The 24,832-nt window shown below is 52.8% G+C and overlaps 1 protein-coding gene across 7 annotated transcripts in view; it reads left to right on the top strand.

Annotated features, from left to right (window-relative positions):
* ST3GAL1 (ST3 beta-galactoside alpha-2,3-sialyltransferase 1) overlaps window positions 1-20,846 on the top strand; it is a 91,075-nt gene extending 70,229 nt beyond the window's left edge. For all 7 annotated transcript variants that reach the window (XM_053558612.1, XM_053558610.1, XM_053558604.1 and 4 more), the window contains 6 exons: window positions 2,716-3,562; window positions 10,545-10,741; window positions 11,688-11,867; window positions 12,697-12,742; window positions 13,950-14,069; window positions 16,065-20,846. In XM_053558612.1, the coding sequence (XP_053414587.1) occupies window positions 3,257-3,562; window positions 10,545-10,741; window positions 11,688-11,867; window positions 12,697-12,742; window positions 13,950-14,069; window positions 16,065-16,238 (1,023 nt within the window). In that variant the 5' untranslated portion in view covers window positions 2,716-3,256 and the 3' untranslated portion in view covers window positions 16,239-20,846. The remainder of the gene's footprint in view (window positions 1-2,715; window positions 3,563-10,544; window positions 10,742-11,687; window positions 11,868-12,696; window positions 12,743-13,949; window positions 14,070-16,064) is intronic.
* Window positions 20,847-24,832: the final 3,986 nt, after the last annotated feature.

Below are 24,832 nucleotides of genomic sequence, written 5' to 3'. Positions count from 1 at the left end.
GAGGCTGTCATTCCCCTGCTCAGTCCTCCATAGGTTTTTGTCACTCATAGAAAATTTAGTCTTTGACTGCGGTTTCTCCAGCCCAACATACTCTCACCCCACTAATGTGCCTGGGTCCTCTGTCACCCCATCACCTCCCCCTCCTCTCCACACTTCCTCTGATCTGGCCACACCAGCCTTCTTTCTCTGGGAGGCTGCGGGTTCTTGTCCATGCCTGGGTAGCTCTCGCCTCAGCCCCTTTCCCAGTGCATTCCAGCTGCCTCACGCAGGGCGTGGAGCAGTGTAGGGACCTGCAAATAGGCCGCCAGTGCTTGGGATGAACAGACACGCCTCGATGGGTTGGCAGCCATGGGAGGTGGTCAGAATCTGTGTCATCAGCCTCTTTTCCCTATTAAAGAGGTGGTGTAAAAACATGAGGTACCTCGTGCAGGGTCACGGAGTGAATAGAGTGGCACGGCCCGCTGAGAGTCAAAGTTCTCTCGCTTGCGTTCTGGCTTCTTTGCTCAGCAGTCTCTGAATTGTCAGCCCGTGCACTTCCCTCCCTTCATCTCTGCACTTCATCATGCCATCAGCCTCCAATGAGCACCGAGAGTGTGCTGGGCGACGGCCACTACCACGGTGAGCCTAAGTTTCTGTCTTCACGTTGCTCCTAGTCCAGGGGAGAGACAGTAAACAGTGCAGGCGGAGAGGTGGCAGGGCCTCCTCCAGGAGTCGGTCCCAGCTGAGCCCCGGAGAGTGAGTAAGAGCCATGGCCCGAGCTGGGTGGGATGGGTTTTCTGTTGGTGGGACAGCCTGGGCGGGCGCCCAGAGGCAGGAGCGACTCTGACCTGTGTGTCAGTCATATTGCTTCAAGTTACAGATAAACTGCTTTACACAATAAAGGGATTTATTTTCTCATGTAACTGCAAAGTCAAAATGTAGGGCAGGCTGCAGGCACGGCTAGGTCAGGGTTTTAGCACCATTTGTCTGGGGTTTATTCATCTCTAACCTCTTCCAACACAAGCTTGCAAAACAACCAGCGCGATGCATCACAACTAAACAACAAACTAGCCAGAGCAAAAGAAAGTTCCTTTCCTCCCTATAAAAGTTCGGGGATTCACTCTGATTGGATGAGTTAGGACACATACCCATCCCTGGACCAATCAGTGGGGTAAGAGGGGTGGGAACCCCTTACCGGCCAAGTGAAGTCAGAGTCCACCTGTGACAATACAGATGTTAATCGACAGGGGCTGCTCCTCCATGGGGAGGGGGGGAGAATTGGATGGAACACTTGGAACACTTGTGGGCACCACCAGGTTGTAAATGTGAGCCAGGTTGTTGTGAGAAGTCAAACATGGAGCAATAGGCAGGGGCCAGAGCAAAATGGCATTGCCAGCTGAGCTGAGCAGCTCCTACCTTATGCTGCATCCACCGGGCTTATGGTTAGGAAGCTGTGGGGGCGACACCAAACATCTCAGGCCCTGGATGCCTCGAAAGGCACTGTGGGTTTGATCTGGCTTGTGAACTGCCCCTCTTTCTACTAGATCATCACCAGTCTCCCTTCAGCTCTCACTTTCCTGGAAAAACGTGTCCTGCTTATTGATGATGGGGAAGAGCGGATGAGGCAAGCAGGGGTTGGAGGCATTTCAAGAAAAGACCAGAGAGGTGTGCTCAAGGGCAGAGCCATTGCTCCCACAGAAGCCCCAGGAAGCCAGTGAGCTCTGGGGTTGTACGTAGGTGTTTTAGACGTCGTGTGCTTTTCTCTGGTAGCATGTACCCCACTTTGTCTGTAGCACTCCAACTAGGGTCATGTGAAGACCAGTTAACAAGATAGGTGTCAGCTCTAGGGTAGAGCCCTGACCCCTCTAGATACAGGGAATCAGAGGGCAGTGGACTTGGACTCAAATCCTCCTTGTGACCTTGGGCAAGTCGAGTAATCTGAGTCTCAGTTTCTTCCAAGGCAAGAAAGAAAAATAGTATCTACCTGGCTGTACATTTTGAGGATTACCTGAGACGGTAGATATATATGAATATATCATCTTGTCCACTCATAGGGGATCATCAAAGAACACTCATTCATTCATATATTAATAAAGGAAAGTTAAAGTTCAGCAGCTGCCCAGCAGATACCAGGAGCTCAGCACACCATCATCTTATCTTCATACCCATTCTATATGTAGGAGTTTTGTTATCCCATTTTGCAGAAAAGAAACCCAGGGCCAGGAAAGTGGAATAGTTTTCCAAGGCCACACAGCTGGTAAATGAGAACCTGGGTTATCCAAAGTCCCCCTGTGGAACTGGGGCTAATAGGCAGAGCTTGTGTGTCTGGGTAGATGGAAAGCTACACCGCTCTCTAAACTTGCCCTTTTTTGTTGTCACTGAAATTCGGAATCTGGATTAGAATGGAGGGAGAGTGGCAGCATGTATGTGACAGTCCCTGTGTGTACGCCACTGTGCGTGCATCACTGAATCACCTTCCAGGTTCTAGGTGTAAGGAACATGGGAGGAACAACTTCTGTGCCTTTTAGCAACCTTGCCAACAGACAATAAGATCCCATTGTACGCACACACACTGAGATTCAAGAGGGAAATCAGTCATGCAGAGCCACCTGCCAAGTTGGTTTGACGCCAGAGGAGAAGACCAGGCAATGCACCCGAGTGGAGGTGGAGGGAGGAAGATTTCGTTATAGCAAGGTCTCAGATCTCACCCTGTTTGCTTGCTCCTTTTCTGTGCAGATGACAGCCAGCCAGCCCTCTGCCTTCACCCTCTGCCTCTGCCGTGTAACTGCTGCATCTCTGGCGACAACACAGGGAAGACGAAGCTATCATTGAGGCTCATCTTTCCTTCCTCTTATGCCGGCACCCTTCCTTCCAGGGCCTCACCCTCAAGGGACCCAGATTGTCACAAAGATTAATTACCACTCAACCCCGTTGGAAGGAAAAGGAGATCTCTGATTAAAGCTTCGTTAAGAGACATCATCAACTCTGGGAAGCTTGCAGGAGAGTAGGCTACTTTATTTTTTGGAAAGACAATTATAGGCAAGCGGAGCCAACACACCACGAATGGCCTTTGTGTACCACATGGTGATGTCGGGGACACTGGGGTGGCCGTGCTCCAGCGGTAGTGAGGTTGGCCCCAGCAGCCCCTGAGTGCTCCCTGGGAATTCCCGCTGTCTCTTTGGATCAAGCTGCCATCTCTGGGATTTTTCCTGTATTTCTCCTCCATTGGGAGAGATTTCCTCCAGCCCGTCACAAGGACTGCCAGAAGGTAGTGAAGATGATGACCATGAGAAAGAGGACCCTCAAAGCGCTCCTCCTCCTCCTCCTCTTCATCTTCCTCGCCTCCTTCTTCCTCAGCTACTCCCACACCGTGGTGACCACCACCTGGTTCCCCAAGCAGATGGTCATGGAGCTCTCGGAGAGCCTGAAGAAGCTCGTCCAGTACAGGCCCTGCACCTGCGCCCACTGCATCGGCCAGCGCAGGGTCTCCGCCTGGTTCGACGAGAGGTTCAACCAGACCGTGCAGCCACTGCTGACGGCACGGAACGCCCTTCTGGAGGAGGAAACCTACAGATGGTGGCTGGTGAGGCCCGGGGCTGAGCGTGGGGTAGGGGTGGACAGGGTCGGTGTCCCAGGCCCAAATGCTCTGTCCCCACTGTGCTCCTGGGGCTGGGCATTTAGCAGGGTTCAGATTATTATTCATTTATCTATTCAATAGCCGTTCATTAAGTAGGAAGGATTGAGCTAGTTTCCCATCACTGCCATATAAAACTGCCATAAACTTGGTGGCTTATAAGTTCTGAAGGCCAGAAGTTTAAAATCAAGCTGTGGGCAGGGTTGGTTCCTCCTGGTGGCTCTGAAGCAAGAGTCCAGCCCCTACCTGTGTCCCGGCTCCAGTAGCCAGCGGCTGACCTTTGGGTTCAGGGTTCATCCTGGACCCAGGATGAGCTCCCCTAGAGATCCTTAACAATTTCACCTGCTGAGGGCCTAAATAAAAGTAGGGTCACATTCACAGGTTCCAGGATCTAGCACTTGGACATTCCTTTTGGGAACCCATATCTCACCCACTAGAGGTATCGAAATGCAAAAAGGAGACAAGGTCCTGATTCTCCTAATTTTATTCTGGCCGGGACAGACAGCCAAGAAACTAACAGGGTGGACAGTGCTTTGAGGAAGACGAAATGTGGTTTGTGACAGAAACCTGGGGAGAGGCCCCTGAAAACGGGGTGTTTGGGGATCTCTGAGGAGACAATGTGAGTTGAGACCCACAGGCAGAGGAGGCACCAGCCCTGGGAGATGCGGAGAATGTGTTGCAGGGTCCCTAGCCAGGGAGTGCAGAGCCATTGGTGGCATCAGCTGGACATGTCAGGGAGTGGGGGGCTCCAGGGTCAGTGGGGGTTTGGGGCGTGGCGCAGGTCAGGCCAGGTGCTAGGAGAGGGGTCTGAGGGGGTGGTGCCAGGCAAGGAACCTGGGATGTTTTGTAAGTGCAACAGGAGGCCGCTGTGAGATTTTTATCTGGGAGTTCCACGATCTGATGTAGCCATTTGAGAGGTCATTCTGCTTGTTGAATCCGGAAATGTCTACTTATCCTTTACTTATTGAGTGTCTAATGAACACCACTAAAGTGAGACAGAAAAGACAGGCTTCCCCTTCTTGGGCTGCAGGCATGCAGAGAGAGAAGGGGAAAATAGACGATCAGAAGCCAGGTGAAGGGTGCTCCATCTAAGCCCACTTGAGGTCTAGGGCTATCAGAGAAGGCTTCCTGGAGGAGGCGCTCACCTGAGGTCACACAGCCCTGAAACACAAAGCCAGGCAGACACAGTGAGAAGCTGGCAGCTGCAGGCTGGGGCGCCTTGCGAATTGTAAAGTCCTCCTTTCCTTCATGGTGAGGGCAACATTGGCTCCTTGGACATGTTCTCCCCCCACCACCCTGCTATCTTATTCTCAGCCCTGAGCCCGTGGGCAGGCCAGGCTGAGCCCAGCCAGCAGAAGCCTTCATCCCTCCTTCCTCAGGGTTTTGGGAAGCAGGAATCCACTTGATGCCAGGTCCCCCAGGTGACCAGGTGGTCTGGAAAAGTCTTAGGCAAGGATTGCTGTGTCCTGAGTCCCAGTCCTGCCTCTCTCCAAGTCGTTTTCCTCCTCAACCAGAGCAACATCAAATTCTAGTGAGTTCCAGCCCTGCAGGAATACGATTATAGGAGGAAGTGAAGGAATGACTCTTAGTCAGTTTACAGGTTACCACAAAGTAGGTCACACGGGACCCACTGACCCCTGCGACCTTGTGCTCAGGTCTCTGTCTCAAATACCCAGGACAGAGTCCTCTCTGTCCCAGCCCCCATTCTGAGACAAGCCACACACAGGGCTGAATCTGCCTCCTCTGCTTGCCCCAAACTCAGGACACAGAGTGTATGTTCCCCGGGAGAATTCTGAAGGGAGAGAGTGCACCTCCCTCTCCTGATTCCTACCCCCTACGTCTGTGCCCAGCACCGCAACACAAAATAATATAGTATAATACCTTCTACCCAGTGCTGAACACCCACCCACTTCACCTCTCTAAGCCTTGGTTTCTCATCTGTAAGATGGGTACATAAAATAACCTTTCTCATAGCACAGTTTGGGGACTAAATAAGAAGGTCCCTATAAAGTTCTCAGCACAGGCCGGGCACAGATGCTGCCACCTGGGACCAGCCTTCCCAGGCCTGCATAAGCCTTTTCTAAGCGCCCTCTATCCCAGCTCTGATTTGTCCCCTCCATGTAGCATCTGACATCTGGTGGGGGTTGGGGGGGGACTCAGTTGGGAGGGGTGAAAGAAGGAATGTGTGTTAGCCTCAGTAGACATCATTCACTTACTCAGGAAACACATTGAGCCTGTACTGCAGGGCAGCCCGTGCTGCCTGTGGCTTGGACGCTGAAGGGGCCAGACAGACAAGCCAGCAACAACTGGGGAATAGAACAAAGCCTGCAGAGGATTGTGTGAGCCCAAGAATTGGAGGTTGCAGTGAGCTGTTACACCACTGAATGCTAGCCTGGATAACAGAGTGAGACTTTGTCACACACACACACAAAAAAAAAACAATTAAGGAAGGCGTGGGGGGGCCTGTGTGAAGTGCTGACCCGGCTAACCAACCCACTTCCCCACCCCTGTCTAGACAGTACCCTCCTTGGGCTCCTACATCCCTGCCACAGCCTCTGCTTCTAGGGAAGCCGACCCAAGAAACAGTGCTTTCTCAGGGAGCTCTTACCTGTCAGCAGGCATTTATTAAGTGCCAATTGTATACAGAAACATATATTGGAAATTAATCAGGAAGGAAGGGGAGGGATGTCTTTGACCTTCTTAACATTATGGCAGTAACCTTCTAGTCTTTTTATGGTCCTTGGCAAAGGGAGAGAGAAACAGAATATTCCCTCCCAGGGAAAACAGGGATGTTGCCTGAAAAGACCTGACCAGTCCAACCCAGCTGGCAAACAGCAGGTATAGGCTGCCCATCTAGTTTTCCACCCACGTTCTCCCTGGCTCTGCCATTGACACACTCACTGCATGACCGCAAGTGAGTCCCTTCTGAAATCCAGGCTCCAGTGTCCCCTTGTGCCACTGAAGGAGTGGAGCACATCTGAGACCCCCTGAAGTATGGAGCTCGTGACACCAGAGACACAGGGAGGAACAGTGAAGGACATCCGCATGCCTGCGGCAGGAATCCTGCTTTAAATCTCCTTCCACTCATGTGGTGCAGGACTGTAATTTGGCCCAGGACTTCACTCTGCACCTCTTTAGCAGCTGGCAAACTCGTTCCCACTAAGAGAGGATACTTGCCTGGACAGGCAGCAGGACAGACCTGGCACCAAAGAAAGTTGTTTGGTTTTCATCTTTTTGTACAATTACTGTTTTACATCTGCCAGGTAATCCCTGCTTTCCACTTTTAGTAGAGATGTGAGGTTTCCTTTTCAAATCAACTTACTTTGTTTTCTTAAGTGAGTCATTAAAGAAAAGCCAGTGAGCAATAGGGGAGACAGGTGAGCTACTGTGCTGGCCTACCTTGAGTCCACAACCCTGGTGCCTCCATGCCAGGGCACACGTGTACCCAGTAGGTGCTCAGCGAATACCATTGCAAGACAGATACAAGGACACCAGGTTGGTCCTTAATCCGGCACACCATGCCATGCTTCCTTGAGACAATGGCCCATCGTGTACGTGCTAGCTGGGCCTGAGCTCATCTTCATAAGCTTGGTGAGCACAGCAGCCCTTGCTGGTTGGGGACCTCCATGGAGGTTCCTGCAGGAGACCCTGGCTGTGGTCCTCTGCCCCTGGGTTCTCAGAGAGTGGTCTCCAAACCATGAGACCAACAGCATCACCTGCTAGAAATGCAGAATCATCCTCAGGCCAAACCTCCTGAGTCAGGATCTGTACCTTTGTAAGGTCCCCAGGGATTGTCTGCACATTCGGGAGCCTGGAGCTGCCTTAGGTGGTCCCATCAGAAGCAGATGGTTAGTGGCTGGGCACGGTGGGTCACGCCTGTAATCCCAGATTTGGGGAGGCTGAGGCAAAAGGATTGTTTGAGCTCAGGAGTTTAAAACCAGCCTGAGCAACATAGCAAGACTCCATATCCACAAAACATAGAAAAATTAGCCAGGGGTAGAGGTGTCTTCATGTAGTCCTAGCTACTCGGGAGACTGAAGCAGGAGGATTGCTTGGGCCCAGGAGTTTGAGGCTGCGGTGAGCTAAGAGGATGCCATTGTACTTCAACTTGGTGACAAGGTGAGAACTTGTCTCAAAAAAAAAAAAAAATCAGGTGTTTAGTGTTTAATCTAGACACTTTTTTTTCCTGGTAATATGTCCCATAATATAATATCACTTTTACTACTTATAAGTCTACAGTTCATGGCATGAAATACATTTTCACTACTCTCTGTTTCTCAAATGTTTCTTTTTAGCCAGACACAAGCTCTGTACCCAGTAAGCAGTAACTGCCCATTCCTCCCTCGCCTCCGCCCCTGGTAACCTCCAGTTTACTTTCTGTCCCTATGAATTAGCCTTTTCTGATATTTCCTATGAGTGCAATCATTGTATTTTGTATTTTGACTTCTTGTGTCTGTTTCTTTCATCGCGAGTAATAATTCCAAGGCTCATTTCCAGTACAGCATCCATCAGGCCCTTGTTCCTTTGTGTGGGTGAATAATACTTTATCGCACAGATATATCGCATTTTGTTTATCCCCTCATTATAAATGAGCACTTGGGCTGTTTCCCTTTTTAGCTGTCGGGGATAGTGCTGCAGTGGATGTTAGTGTGTGGCCGTTTGAGTCTGTGTCCAGTTGTTTGGGGAGTATACCTAGGAGGGAATTGCTGGGTCACACGGCAGTTTTATATTTAACATTTTGAGAAACTGCCACATTTGCCGCACTGGCCACACTGTTTTACATCCCTACCATGTGTGAGGTTTCCACTTTCTCTGCACCTTCACCAACCCTCGTCAGAACTGTGCTGGTGGGTGTGGAGTGTGATCCGGACCTTGCTGCTGTCCGGGGCGTCACCTGGTCTTACAGTAGAGGAGAGGCCATGTGGTTGTCACCCAGAGGAGCAGTCTGGGTGTGCTGTGTGCCTCTCCTTGGAGTGTGCTGACTCCTTCCATCCAGGTCGGGCTGGGTGCTCCAGGGATCTCTCTAGGCATGTCCCTTGTCACTAATCTACTGGACAGTAGCCAAAGCCACTCTAGACAATTCTTTCTCTTGTAGCCACTCTGGGATTGGGATTGCGATTAGCTGATGGGAATCACCTCAGAGCTCACCTCCCCAGCCCACCTCCCCCAGCCCCAATTGCAAGGCTGGGCTTTCCAAAGGTCAAGATTCCAGGGCTCATCACCTGTAGCTCAGGGGACTAAGGCACCAGCCTCATACACCAGAGCTGGCAGGTTCGAATCTGGCCTGGGCCTGCCAAACAGCAATGACAACTACAACTGAAAAATAGCTGGGCATTGGGGTGGGTGCCTGTGGTTCCAGCTACTTGGGAGGCTGAGGCAAGAGAATTGCTTAAGCCCAGAAGTTGGAGGTTGCTGTGAGCTGTGATGCCAAGGGACTCTACCCAGGGTGACAGCTTGAGACTCTGTCTCAAAAATAAAAAATAAAAAAAGAGGGCGGCGCCTGTGGCTCAGTGAGTAGGGCGTCGGCCCCATATGCCGAGGGTGGCGGGTTCAAACCCAGCCCCGGCCAAACTGCAACAAAAAAATAGCCGGGCGTTGTGGCGGGCGCCTGTAGTCCCAGCTACTCGGGAGGCTGAGGCAAGAGAATCGCGTAAGCCCAAGAGTTAGAGGTTGCTGTGAGCCGTGTGACGCCACGGCGCTCTACCAAGGGCGGTACAGTGAGACTCTGTCTCTACAAAAAAAAAAATAAATAAATAAAAAAAGATTCCAGGGGTTGGAGGCAGTAGTTATGTTGTGGGAGAAACCTTAACTGGGTTTCTAGAAGCCTGGGTTCAAATCCTGGTTTGAATTTGAGATAAGTCGCTCAACTTATCTGGCCCCAGAGCATCCTTCCTTATCTGCACTTGAAATGGTACAGCACCGTGACATGGTGACAGGGTCAGACGTGGCACTTCTTAGGAAATTCCCCAGGGTTCACGATGAGTGAGGAAGGCAGATGCATCAACTGGCAGTCGCTGCACCGTGTGGCCAGAGCCCCACCTGAGCCCATGCAGGGACGGGACTTACAGGGTGACCAGCTTGTCCTGTATCCAGGAAGACCTCAGCCCTGGACGTACCTGGATGATTTGTCACCTTTGACATAAAGCTAGTGTTCAACATTGCCTGGAGGCCAGGGAGAGTGTCTCGGGACAGCTGACCCTTGAGCTGGGTCTGGAAAGATGAAAACAATTTGCTAGGCAGACCTCAGAGGCCTTTGTATAGTCAGCAAACAGCTTATTCTTTAGTCTGACTGGAGCTCAGCTCTGGGGGCTGGAGGAGGTGAGGGGTGGCTGGAGAGGTGTCATAGCAGGCCTTACTGTCATCAGCCCCTTGGCCCCGGTGGGGGCTGGAAAACTGGCACCACCACCCACAGTCACATAACAACTAGGGGGGAACAGGGGCCATTTTTTGTGCATGTCCCTGACACTCCTCCCATTGGTGTGCAACTTTATAGCATCCTAACCCCATAACCTGGGGTCTGGACAATGCAGGATGACATCTACGCAGGTGGGTGGAAGGTCTTTCAGAGAGAGAAGGACCCCCAGACAGGTTGGAGGAAAACTGATGAGTTTTGCTTGGGACATATCAAGTTTGAGGGGCCTGTGAGACCAGGTGCGACAGTCCCAGCTGAGACCAGGCTCAGGTGGCTGCAGCAGTACCTAGCGTGTGGTAGGTGCCCAGAGCACATCTAAAGAATACATGAATGGTCTCTTTGCTCCTTGAGTGGCATCTGGGCTCCCTGGAAGAGGAGGTGAGGCAGCTGTATCCGAGCTGCCTCCATCTCCAGAGCCCAGCAGAGACTGGGCACACGGGAGGCCCGGGTCAGTAACCCACAGCAGGTGGCTTGGGGAGCCGCTAGTCAGACTGAACTCCTTCCTTTCCCTGCCTACAGAAGCTCCAGCGTGAGAAGAAGCCCAGTAACTTGAACGATACCATCAAGGAGCTGTTCAGAGTCGTGCCTGGGCACGTGGACCCCATGCTGGAGAAGAGGTCTGTGAGCTGCCGGCGCTGTGCTGTCGTGGGCAACTCAGGCAACCTGAGGGAGTCCTCCTACGGGCCAGAGATCGACAGTCATGACTTTGTGCTCAGGTAGGTGCTGGGACCCTCGCCCCAGCCCCACCACACTGCACCAACGGGGCCCTTTAGAGCTGGAGGAAGTATCGTGGCTCACAGTCAGAAGGTCAAGGCTTCAGTCCCCTGTCTTTGGACATACCCAGAGACCCCAGGCCCCTCGCAGGGCCTCCTTGCCTCAGTTGCCCCATCTCTGCCTTGAAGGATGGGGATGGACTAGAAGGGCCTCTCTGAGTGCAGAGAAGAAATCATACACAGGAGGCCCTCTGTGGGCCTCACGTCTGCCATAGGGAGGCTTGGGGAGAGAGAGGGCTGATGGGAAGACTCTTGCTTTGTCTTTAAAATTCACTGCAATTTGCCATCTAGGCCATGATATCATATATATATATGCTTTTATATAAAATGCTTTATATATATGCTTTTATTATAAAATATATTTTTCCCTGTCAAGAAGTAAACTATATTATTCCTGGAAGATGCCACAACTGTGTCCTGGATTTCTTCTAATTCCTACCATACGATTCACTAGTGACCCAGGATGAGGAACCCAACAGTGGTGGGGTGGCCCATCCCCAGCCACCTTCTAGAACAGTCTCTTGTTTCTGTGGTCTCTGACTTTGGTCCTTAGACCACTCATCTGCCTCTTGGAGTTTCACTGTTCCTACTGTGCAGTGGTGTCCATGGTGAGGGGCAGAGTTGGGCTCCCACCCATGAAGAGGGACTAGGAAATGCCTGCTGGATGCGGCTGTATACAGCAGGTGGTCGATGGTGGTGTCAGACTCACATGAAGTCATGGAAGAGAAGGACGTCACCCAGGCCTTCAAGTGCATCTTAATGGTCCCCATTTTACAGATGAGGAAAATGAGGCCTAGGGACGGAGATGACTCTCCTGAGGTCCCAGCACAGGTTTACAGAGCCTATGCTCATGCCATGAAAAGTGACTTTCTCTCCCTCCTCCTCCCAGGATGAACAAGGCACCCACAGCAGGGTTTGAGGCTGACGTCGGGAGCAAGACCACCCACCACCTGGTGTACCCTGAGAGCTTCCGGGAGCTGGGGGAGAACGTCAGCATGGTCCTGGTCCCCTTCAAGACCATGGACCTGGAATGGGTGGTGAGCGCCACCACCACGGGCACCATCTCCCAGTGAGTGTCCTCAGAGGGCCACCTTGCTGCCACCCTGGTGCCAGGCCAGTGAGCACGCCTGTCCCCCCACCCTGGCCCAGTTTGCTGTAGCTCCACTCAGAGCTCTCCCCCAGCAAGGCCCAGCTGTTCCACCTGCAGTGAGACCTGGACTGGGTGAGGGGAGGCAAGGCCAGGGCAGTGCTGAGCTCAGGACTGTAGCCTCAGGCCTTGCTGCTCTGCTCATGCTCTGAGTGGGAGGACTCAGTACATCTTATGGCCTTTAATCCTCACAGTAGCCACTGCTGTTAGCTCCGTTCTCTGAGGTGGCCCTAAGTCCCAGACTCTTCCCACAGAGAAGGGGCTGAAGTTTCCAGGTTTCCATGGGCCCCTTGTCTTGGACCAGGTTTCCTGGGGACAGAGCTGGCCCAGGACTTGGGTACAGGAGACTGGAGGACTGTGCCTTCAGGAGCCCAAGAGTGAGGGGGCAGCCGGGGCAGGGGAAGGAGGCTGGACACAGGCCAGGCCACAGTCTCCCTCGCAGTGTGAAGTCTGAGCCAGAAGAAGCTGTGCTCATCCCGCATGCTGGGGGCCCTGGGGGCCTCACAGACCAGTAGCTGGGCAGGGCTGCAGGCCCCACTTCTCTCCTTCAGGCCCTGCTGGCTCTTCCAGAAGCCAAGGGCGACAGCAGACCATCCTCCAGTAAGCCAAGGTCGCCCTCTACTGTCTGTGCGGGGCCTGCCGCTGTGGGCGGGACCTGGCTGTGCCTGAGATGTCAGGGCCTCATCCACCTCCCTGGGCTACCCGCCCAGGAGCCTCCACCATTCAAACACTTCTCTCTCTCCACCTGCAGCACTTACGTCCCTGTCCCCACGAAGATCAAGGTGAAACAGGATAAGGTGAGTGGAGCTTAGGCCCCTGCCAGGAGAACTCCAAGGGCCCCCAGGCTGGGGGAGCAGCTTTAGCTGGGGAAAGGTTGGGGAGAAGTTCTCAAAGTGGGGTCCCCAGACCAGCAGCATCACCCAGGACTTGTCACAGATGCAAATCCTCGAGCCCACCCAGACTTGATGAATGGTAAATCTTGGGGGCCTCCTGGCCATCTGTTTTTAAGTCTCCATGGGCTGCCAAGGCAGGCAGCGGCCTGAGCATCTCCAGGCCGACCGCACTTCCTGTCGCTCCATGTCCCCCCATGCCTACATCTTCCCCAGTGATCGCCCTTGTATAGCGTTGGCCAAGAGGTAGGCAGAGAGCAGGAGGGAAGTGAAGTGCCTACCTTACCACCCCTCGGCACACTGAGGATTAGAATTAGGTTCAGACGGATCAGGTACCAGCTAGTCCGTGGTACATTGAGAATTGAAGGCTCCCTGTGCCTCCAGCACCCTGCCCCATACATTGGGCCATGCAGCCACAGAAAAGAGGCTACCTGTGTATCTTATAGGGCAGGACTGGTGGAAGGGAGGGCCAGGCTCAATGATGAACGGGCCCCCAGAGATCTGCATAAGTCGCCATTCCAGTACAGTGCTCGGGGCTGGAGTTTGGCTTCAGGGATGTTCCCACTCTCTGTTGCCTGAGGAATCCCTGTCACTGTCCTCAAGGAAGCCTTTGGTGGAGGAACCAAGATGAAGCCTGATACTGGGACCCCTCCCAGCTTGGCCTTCACTGGCTGTGTGACATTGAGCATGTCACTTCACCTCTCTGAACCTCATCTGCAACAGGAGAAGAGGGAAACCTGGGACCGATGGTCATTTTAAGGATAGGCGATGATTCCCCACTAGTGCTGGGTAGATCAGGTGGCCCTGTGTGGGTTTCTCCGTCAGGCTCACTGCCTGGCCTCCTGGTATTTCTGAGTGCTGCCTCAGTGAGTTTTCTCCCAGTCCTAGGTGGCTTTTCTCTTCTTTGTTTCTGTCCATGGTGCTTGCCACCTTCAGCACCCTCTGTCTCTTTGTGACACGGAGAAGTGCCCATCTTTTCCCACTAGCACAGAAGCCCCGGATGCAGGCGGTCAGCTGTGTCCCCATGGCCGTGACAGTGTGTGGCACCTGACGGGTGCAACGTGTACTCTGCCCACTAGAATTCACTGAAGGCCGCACCCTCCCCTCCCCACAGATCCTGATCTACCACCCGGCCTTCATCAAGTACGTCTTCGACAACTGGCTGCAGGGCCACGGGCGCTACCCATCCACCGGCATCCTCTCTGTCATCTTCTCCCTGCACGTCTGTGACGAGGTATATCCTCCCCCCGCCCTGCCCACCAGGCCATTCCCTATTCCCAGGAGAAGTGGAGGACAGGGTGGGCAAGCTGGGTAGCCGTCCCTTCTGGCAGCCCAGACTCCCTATCTCCATAATGGGGCTTGAGAAGGCTGTCTCCCCAGGGGTTTGGGGAGCGCCAGTGGTCTACTGGAAAGCACACGCTTTCAAGAGCAAGCACACGCTGCACGTTCTGTGTGAGCCCCCAGCAGAACCAGGACCCATCGCTGGTGGAAGCTCAGATGTAGCCACAGGATGAAGGGGCAGGTGCTAATAGGGAAAGCTGCCGGAGGCTACAGTTCTCAGTCTCATTTGCTCATTAGAATCCTCTGTGGGGGCTGGGCGCGGTGGCTCATACCTGTAATCCCAGCTCTCTGGGAGGCCAAGGTGGGAGGATCCCTTAAGCCCAGGAGTTTGAGGTTGCTGTGAGCTATGGTGATGCCATGACACTCTATCCAGGATGACAGAGTGAGACTCTGTCTCAAAAAAAAAAAAAAAATCCAAAAAAGAATCATCTGTGGGGCAAAACTGCAGTACCCAGGCCACAACCCAGCCCAATGTCACCAGAATTTCCTGGAACCAGGCACCCAGGGGTTCCCCCTGCCAAAGAGGCTGAGAACCAGTGATCTCAAGAAGTGCCCCCTCACGGCTTTGCCTCACCGGCCACCAGGCTGTGTGCTGGCACCCAGAGAAGGGGGGCACGAAGGTGGGCAATGCCGGCCCCCACTCCTCCCTGGCCCTGGGTTCAGGCAGGACATTCCGGTGTTCCTTCTTATCACACCTGACCCATCCCCAGCCCCACACCACCTGGCTGTTGGTTGGAAATCCAGGAAGAGGTCCAGGGCGCTGCTAGGCAGGTCCACACTCTTAGCCTTGGTTGGTCTTAACCCTCCCCCGGAGTCCCCAGACAGAGATGTCAGCCCTCTGTCATTTCCTACCTCCACCCAGCGGCTCACAGACCCCCTAGGGTTCTGCCTCTGAAATATCACTCCCGTCTCTTGTGTCCTGGGCAGCCCTAACATCCCTGCTCTTGGGTGGCCCTCTCTCCATGGTGTGTTTACTGAGAAAGCAGCATGTGGCACGGAACTATCCCTTGTCCCTACTCTGTCCCCACCGCTCAGATCTGTCCTCTACTGCAGCCCCCACCTGTTGTCTCCCTGGAAGTCCTCCGTGGTCATCTTCTACTCATTTTTAAGACCCAACCAAAATGTCACCTCCTAGGAGGGGCTTCCTCTGGAGGCACCAACCCCTCCCTCCTCTGTGCTGGGGGGGTCTGGAATTTAGCCCTGCGCCTCTAGGGACTGCCCAGCTAATGATCGCCATCAACTATAACTTCCAAGGCTGAGATTTGACCTGTGTTTCTAATTTCTCCAGCACCTGTCCAGGTACACTGATGACTTTGATACGTCCTGCCCAGTGCCTGGAGCAGAATGAATGCTTAGTCTGTACTTGTCACACATGCAAAAGGCCCTGCCCAGTGGCCAGTGAGGGCCCTTGAACCTGATGGCTACTGGCTGCAGGGAAGAAGAGTCAGCACCTTCCTCTGCCTTGTCATTATGGTTCTTGGCCTCGTTTTCCAGATGAGAAGTGACTTGATGTGCCCAGGGCAGTGCACAAGTGGCCGGGCCAGGGTTGGGCCAGTTTGGTTGGCTGCAGAAGCTCTGGTATCCGCTGCCCCCCACAGCCTCCTTTCCTCCCCTGCCTTCCATGGTTCCTCAAGCTTGGAGAGCAGGTCACCCTTGCTGCAGAGGTAAGACCCGGCCTCCTGAGGACACCATACAGTGTAACCTCCCACAGTGTCTCCTGGCCTTGGACTTCAGTTGTACTTAACCTGTTTTTTTGTTACCAAGCTCCAGAGAGTTCCAGAAACCTATAGAAGGGATTTTCTGTATCCTTGGAGGTGGTGTTTACTGTTTCCAGGAGGTTCTACCCGTGGCCCATGGTCTGGTTCTCACTTTTGTTTTGCCCCCACAGGTAGATTTATATGGCTTTGGGGCAGACAGCAAAGGAAACTGGCACCACTACTGGGAAAACAACCCATCAGCCGGGGCTTTTCGCAAGACAGGGGTACACGACGCAGACTTTGAGTCCAACGTGACAGCCACCTTGGCATCCATCAACAAAATCCGGATCTTCAAAGGGAGATGACGCTGTGAAGGGTTTAGGATGGACGTGCCATCAAGCCTCTGGGTTTGCAGCCCCAGCATCTTGCCAGAGCCGTTCTGTCTAGAGGCTTCACGGGCCAGCCTCAGGGGTGTCCCCAGGTGCTTCTTGCAGCCTCCTGCACCCCAGCCTTTGGCAACTTCCCCTCATCAAGGTCACTGAACTCCGCCAAGACTGTAGAACAAGTCTCAGAACCTGTTTCATGTGGGGAGAGCTTCATCCCACTGCTGTCCTAGGGCTGGGGAAACTCTGGGAATGCTTCAGTCTCCAAACACTAAAATCATCTGGCTTCTGGGACAGGGTCAGGAGTCAAATCTGAAGACTCTCCCGTATTCTAATAGACAGAAGCCTTTCCCAGGGAAGATGGAGAGACACACGGCCCCCAGGGGCCCAGCGCTGACTGTTGGGCTCTGATTCTCGGCTGGGATGTTTCTGAGTGACAGTTACCTCCAGGACACAGCCACGTTGGGCTACCCAGGTGCTGCAGGCACCATGCTGCCCTTCTTTGCACGAAGCCTGGCCTCTCACTTGGTGACAGCCCTTTGTTCCCAAAGTTCAGTGATGACTTCCCACCCTGGAGATCTTCACGGAAGCTTGGCAGTGTGCTTCTCCTGAGATGCCTCTTCCCAAGTGGGCGTTCCCCTGAGCAGTCAGTCTCCGTGGTTATCATCACAGCTGAGCGCAGCGCAGCTCTGCCCACTCCCTGGGGCCTTGGTGTTTGGGGAAGAAATGCATGCATTGGCTCAAATGAGACAAACGCTCCTCTGGGGAAACGCAGTCCCCTCTAGTAGCACACCCTTGCCCCAGAGCTGGGTACATCTTCTCGGGTTTTCCAAGCCCGCACCTGATCTGGAATAAAGTTCAGATGATACTCAAAGCCACCCAGAGGCACATCAGTCGGGAACATACACTCTTATTTTCTCAGACTGTTGGATTTGGTGTCTGTAACCACCAGTGCCTCCAACCAGGAGGGTTCCAACAGCATTTGCCTCAAGGGCCTGAGCTCTGGGCCATGTCCCTGCCGGCCACCTCTGGGATGTCCTAGGGCTCTGGGTGGGGAGCATCCAAGGAGTGGTGACTGCACTTACCTCATCTTTTCTTCAGCCTCCCTGATTATTTATTGATTTTCTTTTCTTTTTCATTCAGCTGACATTGTGTGCATTCTGGCGTGGTTGCTGGTCCTGGTGTTTGAATGAAGCTCGCTATTGCCTAACCCAGCAGCAGGGAAGAGGGGCTTAAAGAGACTTGTAGGAATTCTCAGACTTGAGGGCTTGGGGCTGGCAGTTGGGCGGACCCTGCCATGTCAGTCCTTGGTGGTTTGTGTTGTTCCTGCCCCAACCTACCATTCCAGCCAGACCTTGCTTCCTCATGTAGTGTTGGACCCATTCTCAGGCTGGCAGTGTCCAAAACTCATTGAGACCCATTGTGGCCAGGTGGGGAGTGGGGCAGGCAGACAAGGACAGTGATGGTTGGCTGCAGCTCTGATGCTTCAGCAGGAAAACCACTTTTTTTGTTAAAAACATTTGTTAAAAGGCCACTGTTGTTTGGAGAGGTGACCTTTTAGGATGAAGTATCAGAAGTCATAGGACAAATTCTCCCCATCCCTGGGCTCAGAATCCCCCTCTGCAGCCTGGCTAGGAGGAATTATGAGGGCTTAGGGACCTCGTTCAGGGTCAGAGATGGCTTTAGGCCATTCACAATAGTCCCCAGAAATTGTATGCCAAGTTTTTTTCCCCTGAATTCTATGCATATGAGCACTTTTCTGGGGAAAGATTCCATGCATTTATTACATTCTCACCTACTCCAAATTCAGAAAGTGTTAAACAACAAACAAACCTGTTTCAGCTTTAAAATTCTCCAACACGGAAGACTTTCTTGATCAGTACAGGCTGTTGTGTTGCTGTGAGTCACTCTGAAGGTTCTCACCCCTCCAGGGCGCCCAGCCCTGCCTGGCATGAAGAACTCAGCAAACGTTTGTGAGTTGGCCGATCAGTCCCCGGGCCAAAGTTGAATTAAATGAACGTTGATAGAGAGAGCCGTATTGACTACGGACCTCTTCCCCCTTTCCTAAAAGTGGGTCTGTTTGGGGGTGATAAGTTCAGTAGAGCAATCTATGTTTTTGGATTTTCCTGATTAAGAACAGGTCCCTGAGGTGAAGAAGTGTCCATTTCTGAGCTCGGCGCTGCCTGGTGGTGGTTCTCGGTCTGGACTTCAAGCTGTGAGACAACTTCCGGCCTCCCACATCTAGCGCTCTCATTTTACAATGGGAAAAGCACAGCACGGAGTAGGGAAGGGGTGTGTAGCAGTGATTGGATTACAACAACACAAGTCAGAGTTTGGGCAAAAATAAGGTGTAATTGACTCTATGTTGAAATTGTCCAGAGTTGGGCTGTGTCCTGGTAACACTTATCCAGCATCTTGAAAAGTGTGACCATAATGTAGGCGACTCTGCTCTGCTTTCAGCACTGAGCTCCCTCTACAGGCTGCCAGAGGGGCCAGCTTGTCTCAGCCTTCTCCTGCCCTACCCCCCAGTGAAGGAGGCTGCATTCCTGTTTCACAGAAGACTCGTCTCAAGACTCACTGGCTTAGCAGTAGATACTTACCCAAATTAATGCCGGTTGTTGGGGCCAGAACTAAATGCACCAATTGGCTCAAGCCAACTGGAGCCCATCCCTGGGGTGAAGGTGTCTAAGAATCGGACAAGAGTGTTGCTCAAAGGACAGTGGGTGTGCTGTCGGCAGGAGGACAAGACATGCCCTTGCTGGGCAGGCGTGGGCAGGATGCTCCCTTGGCCCCTGAATCCCAGCTGAGGGCTCTGCCCACCCTGTAGGTGTAAAGCCCCTTGGAGACCAGCACTGGGCTGTAGGAGGGGAGCAGACAGCACTGAGCCTGAAGCCACAAAGGCCGGGGCTGTGAGGTCTCAGCAACACCCCAGCCTCTGGGGTTCCCCCAAACTCCAGGAGGTAGATTCTCTAGAGCTGGAGCCCCATGCCCCTCTCCTGCCCTGGTTTGTAACCTCTGTGTTTCCAGAAGGAATTGGGGCAGAGGGCTAGGTTTGTGCATGGGTGGATGCCTTTTGAAACTCTTTGTCAACACCATGCAGCAAACCATACGGGCTTGGATTAGTGAGAAAAAGCCAGGTATGAGAGAATAAAACATAAAAAATAATATAACCAGAGGAGGTAGAGAGGGCAGTTAAAATCTGGGTGATTCTTCTTCTTTCTTTTTTTTTTCTCTCTCTTAAAAATAGACTTGCCCAACTATTTTTTTCTTTTTCTTTTTTCCAGATTTCTTTTTATCAAATCATAACTCTGTACGTTAATGCATTTATGGAATACAATGTGTATACCATGGAATACTATGCAGCCATAAAAAGATGGGTGATTCTTCTATGGAGAGGGTCCATTGAGAGGCCTATGGGAGCTCACTCTGCTGTGGCCAGCAGAGGGCGCCAGAGGCTCATCCTACCTCAATGTGGGTCAGGCCTCCTAGTCAAAAGGGGCCTGGAACCACAGAGAACTCGGGGTTTGCTTTAACTCTTCTCTTCAAGCTAGTCTAAAAACAGGCAATGTGGGAACCAAAAGAACCCTCTCTCCCTCATCTGGTTATGATCAAAAATACTTTCAGCAGGAAAGCCCAACCCCAGAGAGGCCATTGTCCAGCTAAAGAAGTCTGTGATGCCTGCCATGTGCCATCAGGAACCAGCAACGGTTCTCTCCCCCATGAAGACCAAGGGGCACCATTGTCTTCACAGTGGACATCTGGGTTGCCGCAAACCTGGCCACGTGCCACCGGGCTCATCCTGCCATGTGGTCTGGGTCAGCCAGTGCTGAGATAGAGTCAACTTTGCTCTTGTTTTTATGACAATACTAGCCCTCATACCACCCAGGTGCTGCCTGACACCCTGCAAAGGAAGGAGTGAGGTGGGAGGAAAGGCCAGAGTCGGGCCAGGCAGCACCACAGGGCTTATCAGTGCATTAGCAACTCCTTTCTTCCTTTTTTTTAACCAAAAGAGCACTGAGTTTCTTGCAGGCAGCCAACCTGCTTCACGCCTCTGTTCTCCCTGCAAGAGCCCATATGGTCATCTGTACTGGGGAGAGACAGACACCTGTGTTACGGCTACAGTTTTTCAAGATGCTGGATGAAGCCTTGCTGGGAAATCTCACCTCCAGACAATATAAACACAGTGCCAGTTACACCCGAGTTTTGCTCAAACTGCCATCGGTTTCCAGTCCTGAGCTGGGACATCAGCTTTAAACCTAGCCCGCGTCAGGGACCCCTCTCTGCCAGGGTGGTGACAGGTTCATTCCCTTCCTCCTGCACAATTGCTTTAGCACCTCACCGATTCCCATCAAAGCCAAAGTTCCTTGAGCACTTTTTCTTCTTTGCAGCCCTGTGTGTGTGGTTGCCGGCGGTTTATAATTTGCTTTCTGTTCCCACTCGTCTCTCTCTGTTCTTCAGCTAAGCACTGATCTGAGTGCATTTGGGTGATGTTAGTAAGAGTCCACTTTCTTCAGCCCCTGCTCTATTTTATTTATTGTTGAACATTTCCAATGACGAATCAAAGTGAATTAAACGAGCTATTTTATCGTTTGGGTGGGTGTGTCATTTTTCTAGAAGGGCTGCGCATTAGTGCCGCCTCTCTCGCTGCTTCCACTCAAGCCATCTTTTCAGTCCTCAACACTTCACCTCCAGAGGGCCTCCTAGTTGGTGCCCCCATATCCAGTGTCCCCAAGTTCAGGAGACAGAGCAGACACCTTGGAGAGGCCTCTTCTCGGACCCAGCTGTGCTGTTCCTTGCTGGGTGACTGACAAGCGGATGACTCAGTGGCCTCATCTGTCAAATGAGCACAACAATAATGTCCTCAGAGTTGTGTGAGATCAAAAACAAGTATCTCAGGAGGCCCCTGTGGATACATGCCAGCTGCCCGAACATCTGACTGGATCACCTTGGCCAGGACCTAATGTGAGCTGAGCCAGTATCTGTCCCCACCCTCACCCCCCCACCCCCGCAGAAGTGGGCACACCCAGGGATAGATACAAGTCTGGGCCAAAGTTGATACTGATTTCCAATTTGGATTTTGTTTTTTAATAGCTCCACAAGCCCAGGATTGGGACTCTATAAAGATGTATATAGAGAGATGGTAACTTCTAATTTGTGCAACCCTTTATAGTCTGTGTGAGTCCAGTCTGGAATTCTCACAGCAGCCCTGCAGGCTGGTGAGTGGACAGGAACAGAGGTGCAGGGAACCGAGCCTGCCTGCGTGCTGCAGATCTGTCTGCCTGTCTGTTCTCCTGCCTCCCAGTCCTGAGTTCATCTGAGACGTGTCTCTGGTGCCCTTCCAAAGGCAGCCCACAGGGGCAGCGTGGTGCAGGCTTTCTACTTAACCACCTGTGTGAGTCTAAGCACGTTCCTTAACCTCCCTGTGTGTTGTCTTATGGATCAAGTTGGGGGGACACAAGGCCTGCGCGCCAACACGTTGAGGACAGAATGAGTCACCAGATGCAAAGGGCTTACAGCAGAGCCTGGCACCTGCAACACGTGTTAGCTGTAATTAAACCAAACACACGCAAGAAGCCCTACCAGTGAGACAGTGAGAGGAGCAGTGCGGCTCCAGTGGGGAGCCCAGTGTGATTTTTAGCCCCTTTCCCTACTTCTTACTCCTCCGCGCCACCTCATGCCCCACTGCCTGGGCCTTCACACTGCTTCTGCCTCTCCAGGTGGTTTCTTCAACTCTAGAGTTCCCTTTCTCCTTGCTGCTCTCACTTCCTTGAGGGGGACCTGCTCTCATCCGTCATTAACGTGCTTCTCCAGTCTACGGGAGACCTGACTTCCCCCAAATCCTCTCCCGGTTGGCCTCACAGCTGCAATGTAGGATGGTAGCCACGAGGTGGCGCCACAGTACAGCAGCCCTGCTGACAGCTCCTCCGGGCTCCAGGTGCCACCCGGTCCCTGTGTGTCACAACCTGGTCCCAGGCCACAGCCCCTGGAAGGGCCCTCCTCAGAGAGCCCTGAGGATCTAAAGGCATTCCTTCAGGACGCTCCCAGAAGCCTCCCAGATCCAGGAGTCAGAGCCAAGACCCACTGCTATGCACCCCACCCACAGCCCTCTGCAAAGCAGGCCTAGGGAGTCCACCCTAGGAATGCCCCTCCGCCTCCCCACATGTGCTTGATCAGCAGCAAAGAGCTGCCGGACTGAAACGCATGTCCTGAGCAGCAGCTCTCTAGTTTCCATTTTACTGAAGGACGTTTACTTGTGCACAAGGATTGAAAGGCCCAGTCTCTAGGCCCGGCCATTATCAACGTGTTCTATGTGTGCCCCTCATGCTCCTTTCATTTCTGTTCTGCTTTTGACTTTCCCCGGGGTTAGGGATGAGCCCCAGATGCCACTTAGCCCCCTAGTGTGATTGAACAGCTCTAAAACATGGCTGTCTTTCCTGGCCACAGTATCACTTGCAGGATGAGGGGACCCCATGGGGGCCTCCCTGTTTGTCACCTGGATACCTTTAGCAGTTGGTATATGCATTCCAGGGTTCACATCACAAAAAGAAATTGTGTGTATAAAATATGTGTGTTCATATAGACCCAAAGGCCCACCCACACCCTAACCAAAGGACAGAAGCCACCCAACACTGGTCTAGGTGAGAGCCGAGTGGGCTTGATGGGGCATGGGGTGGGAGCCATGCTGGAATCTCCAGAGCCCGCTAGAGACCAGTGTGTGAAGAGGGAGATGGGCTAGACAGGAAGGTCTGAGTGAATAAGAGGTCAAGCGGACAGCCAGATGACAGCTGCACCTGCTAAAAGGGAAGCTTGTTAGCAATGACCACAGTTCCCTTCCACACTCTGCAGGCAGCACAGGCTGAGTGCTCCATCTGCATGAATCTCACTCAATCCTGCCTAGAAGCTCTCTAGGGGAGGCTTCAGAGAGCAAACTGAGGCATAGAAAGTTAGGGGTGCAGTCAGGGTGGGCTCCAGAGTCTGGGGCAAAGGTAAAAAATGCCCCACACTGCCCAAGGGCTTCGAAACAGGGGACAGCTCTGTTCCAAACCCAGGGCCCTTTGGACCTTGGCCAGAGCACTAACCTAAGTGCCTGGTGACAGTGGCCACCAGAGGGCGCAGCAGACCCACCTTCTGCCAGGTTTCCTTCTGATAGAGGGTTTGGTAGGGACCGTTTTAAAGCAAAAAAAAAAAGGCATGATGCACCCATGTGTTAGGTCAGACTTAAAAGGACTTGACCTTGGTAACACAACCAAAACCTTCCAGATAGGGAGGTGGATATCTCTGTTATCCAGCCAAGAAAACAGGTTGAGAGAAAAGATATGGGCCCAGTTAGAAAAGATCAAAGCCCCCAGGGAGTGAGAGCTGCCTGACATGCATCTGGTGGCCCAGCCCAGCCCAGGCGTCTTTGGAATTCCACTGGATTTTCCCTCCTATCTTTCCTTCCTAACACTTCCTGTGATTTAGTAGCTGTGTGACCAAAGGAGGGAAACCTGACCTCTTTGAATCTCAGTTTCTTAATCTGAGTATAAAGGTAGGAAGCAGAGGGCAGGCACCCTTTCCTGAGCCTTTTCTGTGTGCCAAGCATTTCACCAGAATTTGCTCCTTGAATTCTCACAACAGCCCCATAATTGGATAGTATTGTCCTCAGAGAGATGGACGTTACTTGCCTCTGGTCACACAGCTCACAATGGATCAACCAGATAAAGACCATACCTGACTCTGTCTCTGTCAGGATGGGATGGGCTGATGTTTCAATATCAAATAAATCCCAGATCCCAGAGACTGAGAAGAATAAAGGACAGTTTCCTGCGGGGTCAAAGTCCACGGGCACGGCAGTTCTCCCACAGGGGCCTGTGCGATAACCCTGATCGATGCCGCGCTGTTTCATCCTGGGACTGCCAGCTTCAACTTCAAGGTCTTCAAGTTTGCTGCACAAGGGGAAGAGGAGATGGAGAGGAGCACGTGGCTCCTGACTGAGTCCTGACTCAATGGCCATCATTTCCATTCAGGGTCTAGGGGCTAGACCAGCAGAGTGTCCAGACAATGCTGCCGGGGAAACTGGGAGGTGTGATGGAACACTAGGTTGCAGACATCATGTTCTGGCTTTGGAGCCACTGGGCTCCCCTGCTCAGTCCTAAGTGACCCTGGCAGAGTGCTCTGTTGTTCTATAGGCTCAGTGAGAAGCAGACAGACCAGGACAGACCCAGGAGGGTCCCCAGCATCACAGAGTGGTGGGATCAAGCCTGTCCAACCCAGTGTCGGTTGCTGCATGGCTGGTGTGTGGCAGAGAAGCTTGAGGCCAGGGAGGCCGTAGCTGCTATTATCCCCTACCCGGCTCATTCCACGTGAGTCTGTTCTTATCAGTGCAGGCTCTCCAGCCCCAGCCTGGGCTGCTCTCTCATGGGGAAGAAGTGAGCTCAGTACCGGGAGCTGTACAGGCAAAGGGTGGAGAACCGCTTTTTGGAGATGCTATAAAGCAGTCTGGGCCCAGGGAAGAGATACTGGGAAGAGGAGGTAGCTCCTGCTGCTTGATCCATCCCTAATTTCTCAGACAGTTTTGGGGTCTGCTCCTTCAATGC

This window comes from Nycticebus coucang, chromosome 13 (genome assembly GCF_027406575.1).
Source record: "Nycticebus coucang isolate mNycCou1 chromosome 13, mNycCou1.pri, whole genome shotgun sequence".
Classification (NCBI taxonomy): Eukaryota; Metazoa; Chordata; class Mammalia; order Primates; family Lorisidae; genus Nycticebus; species Nycticebus coucang.
This window is presented reverse-complemented; position numbering and strand designations above follow the sequence as displayed.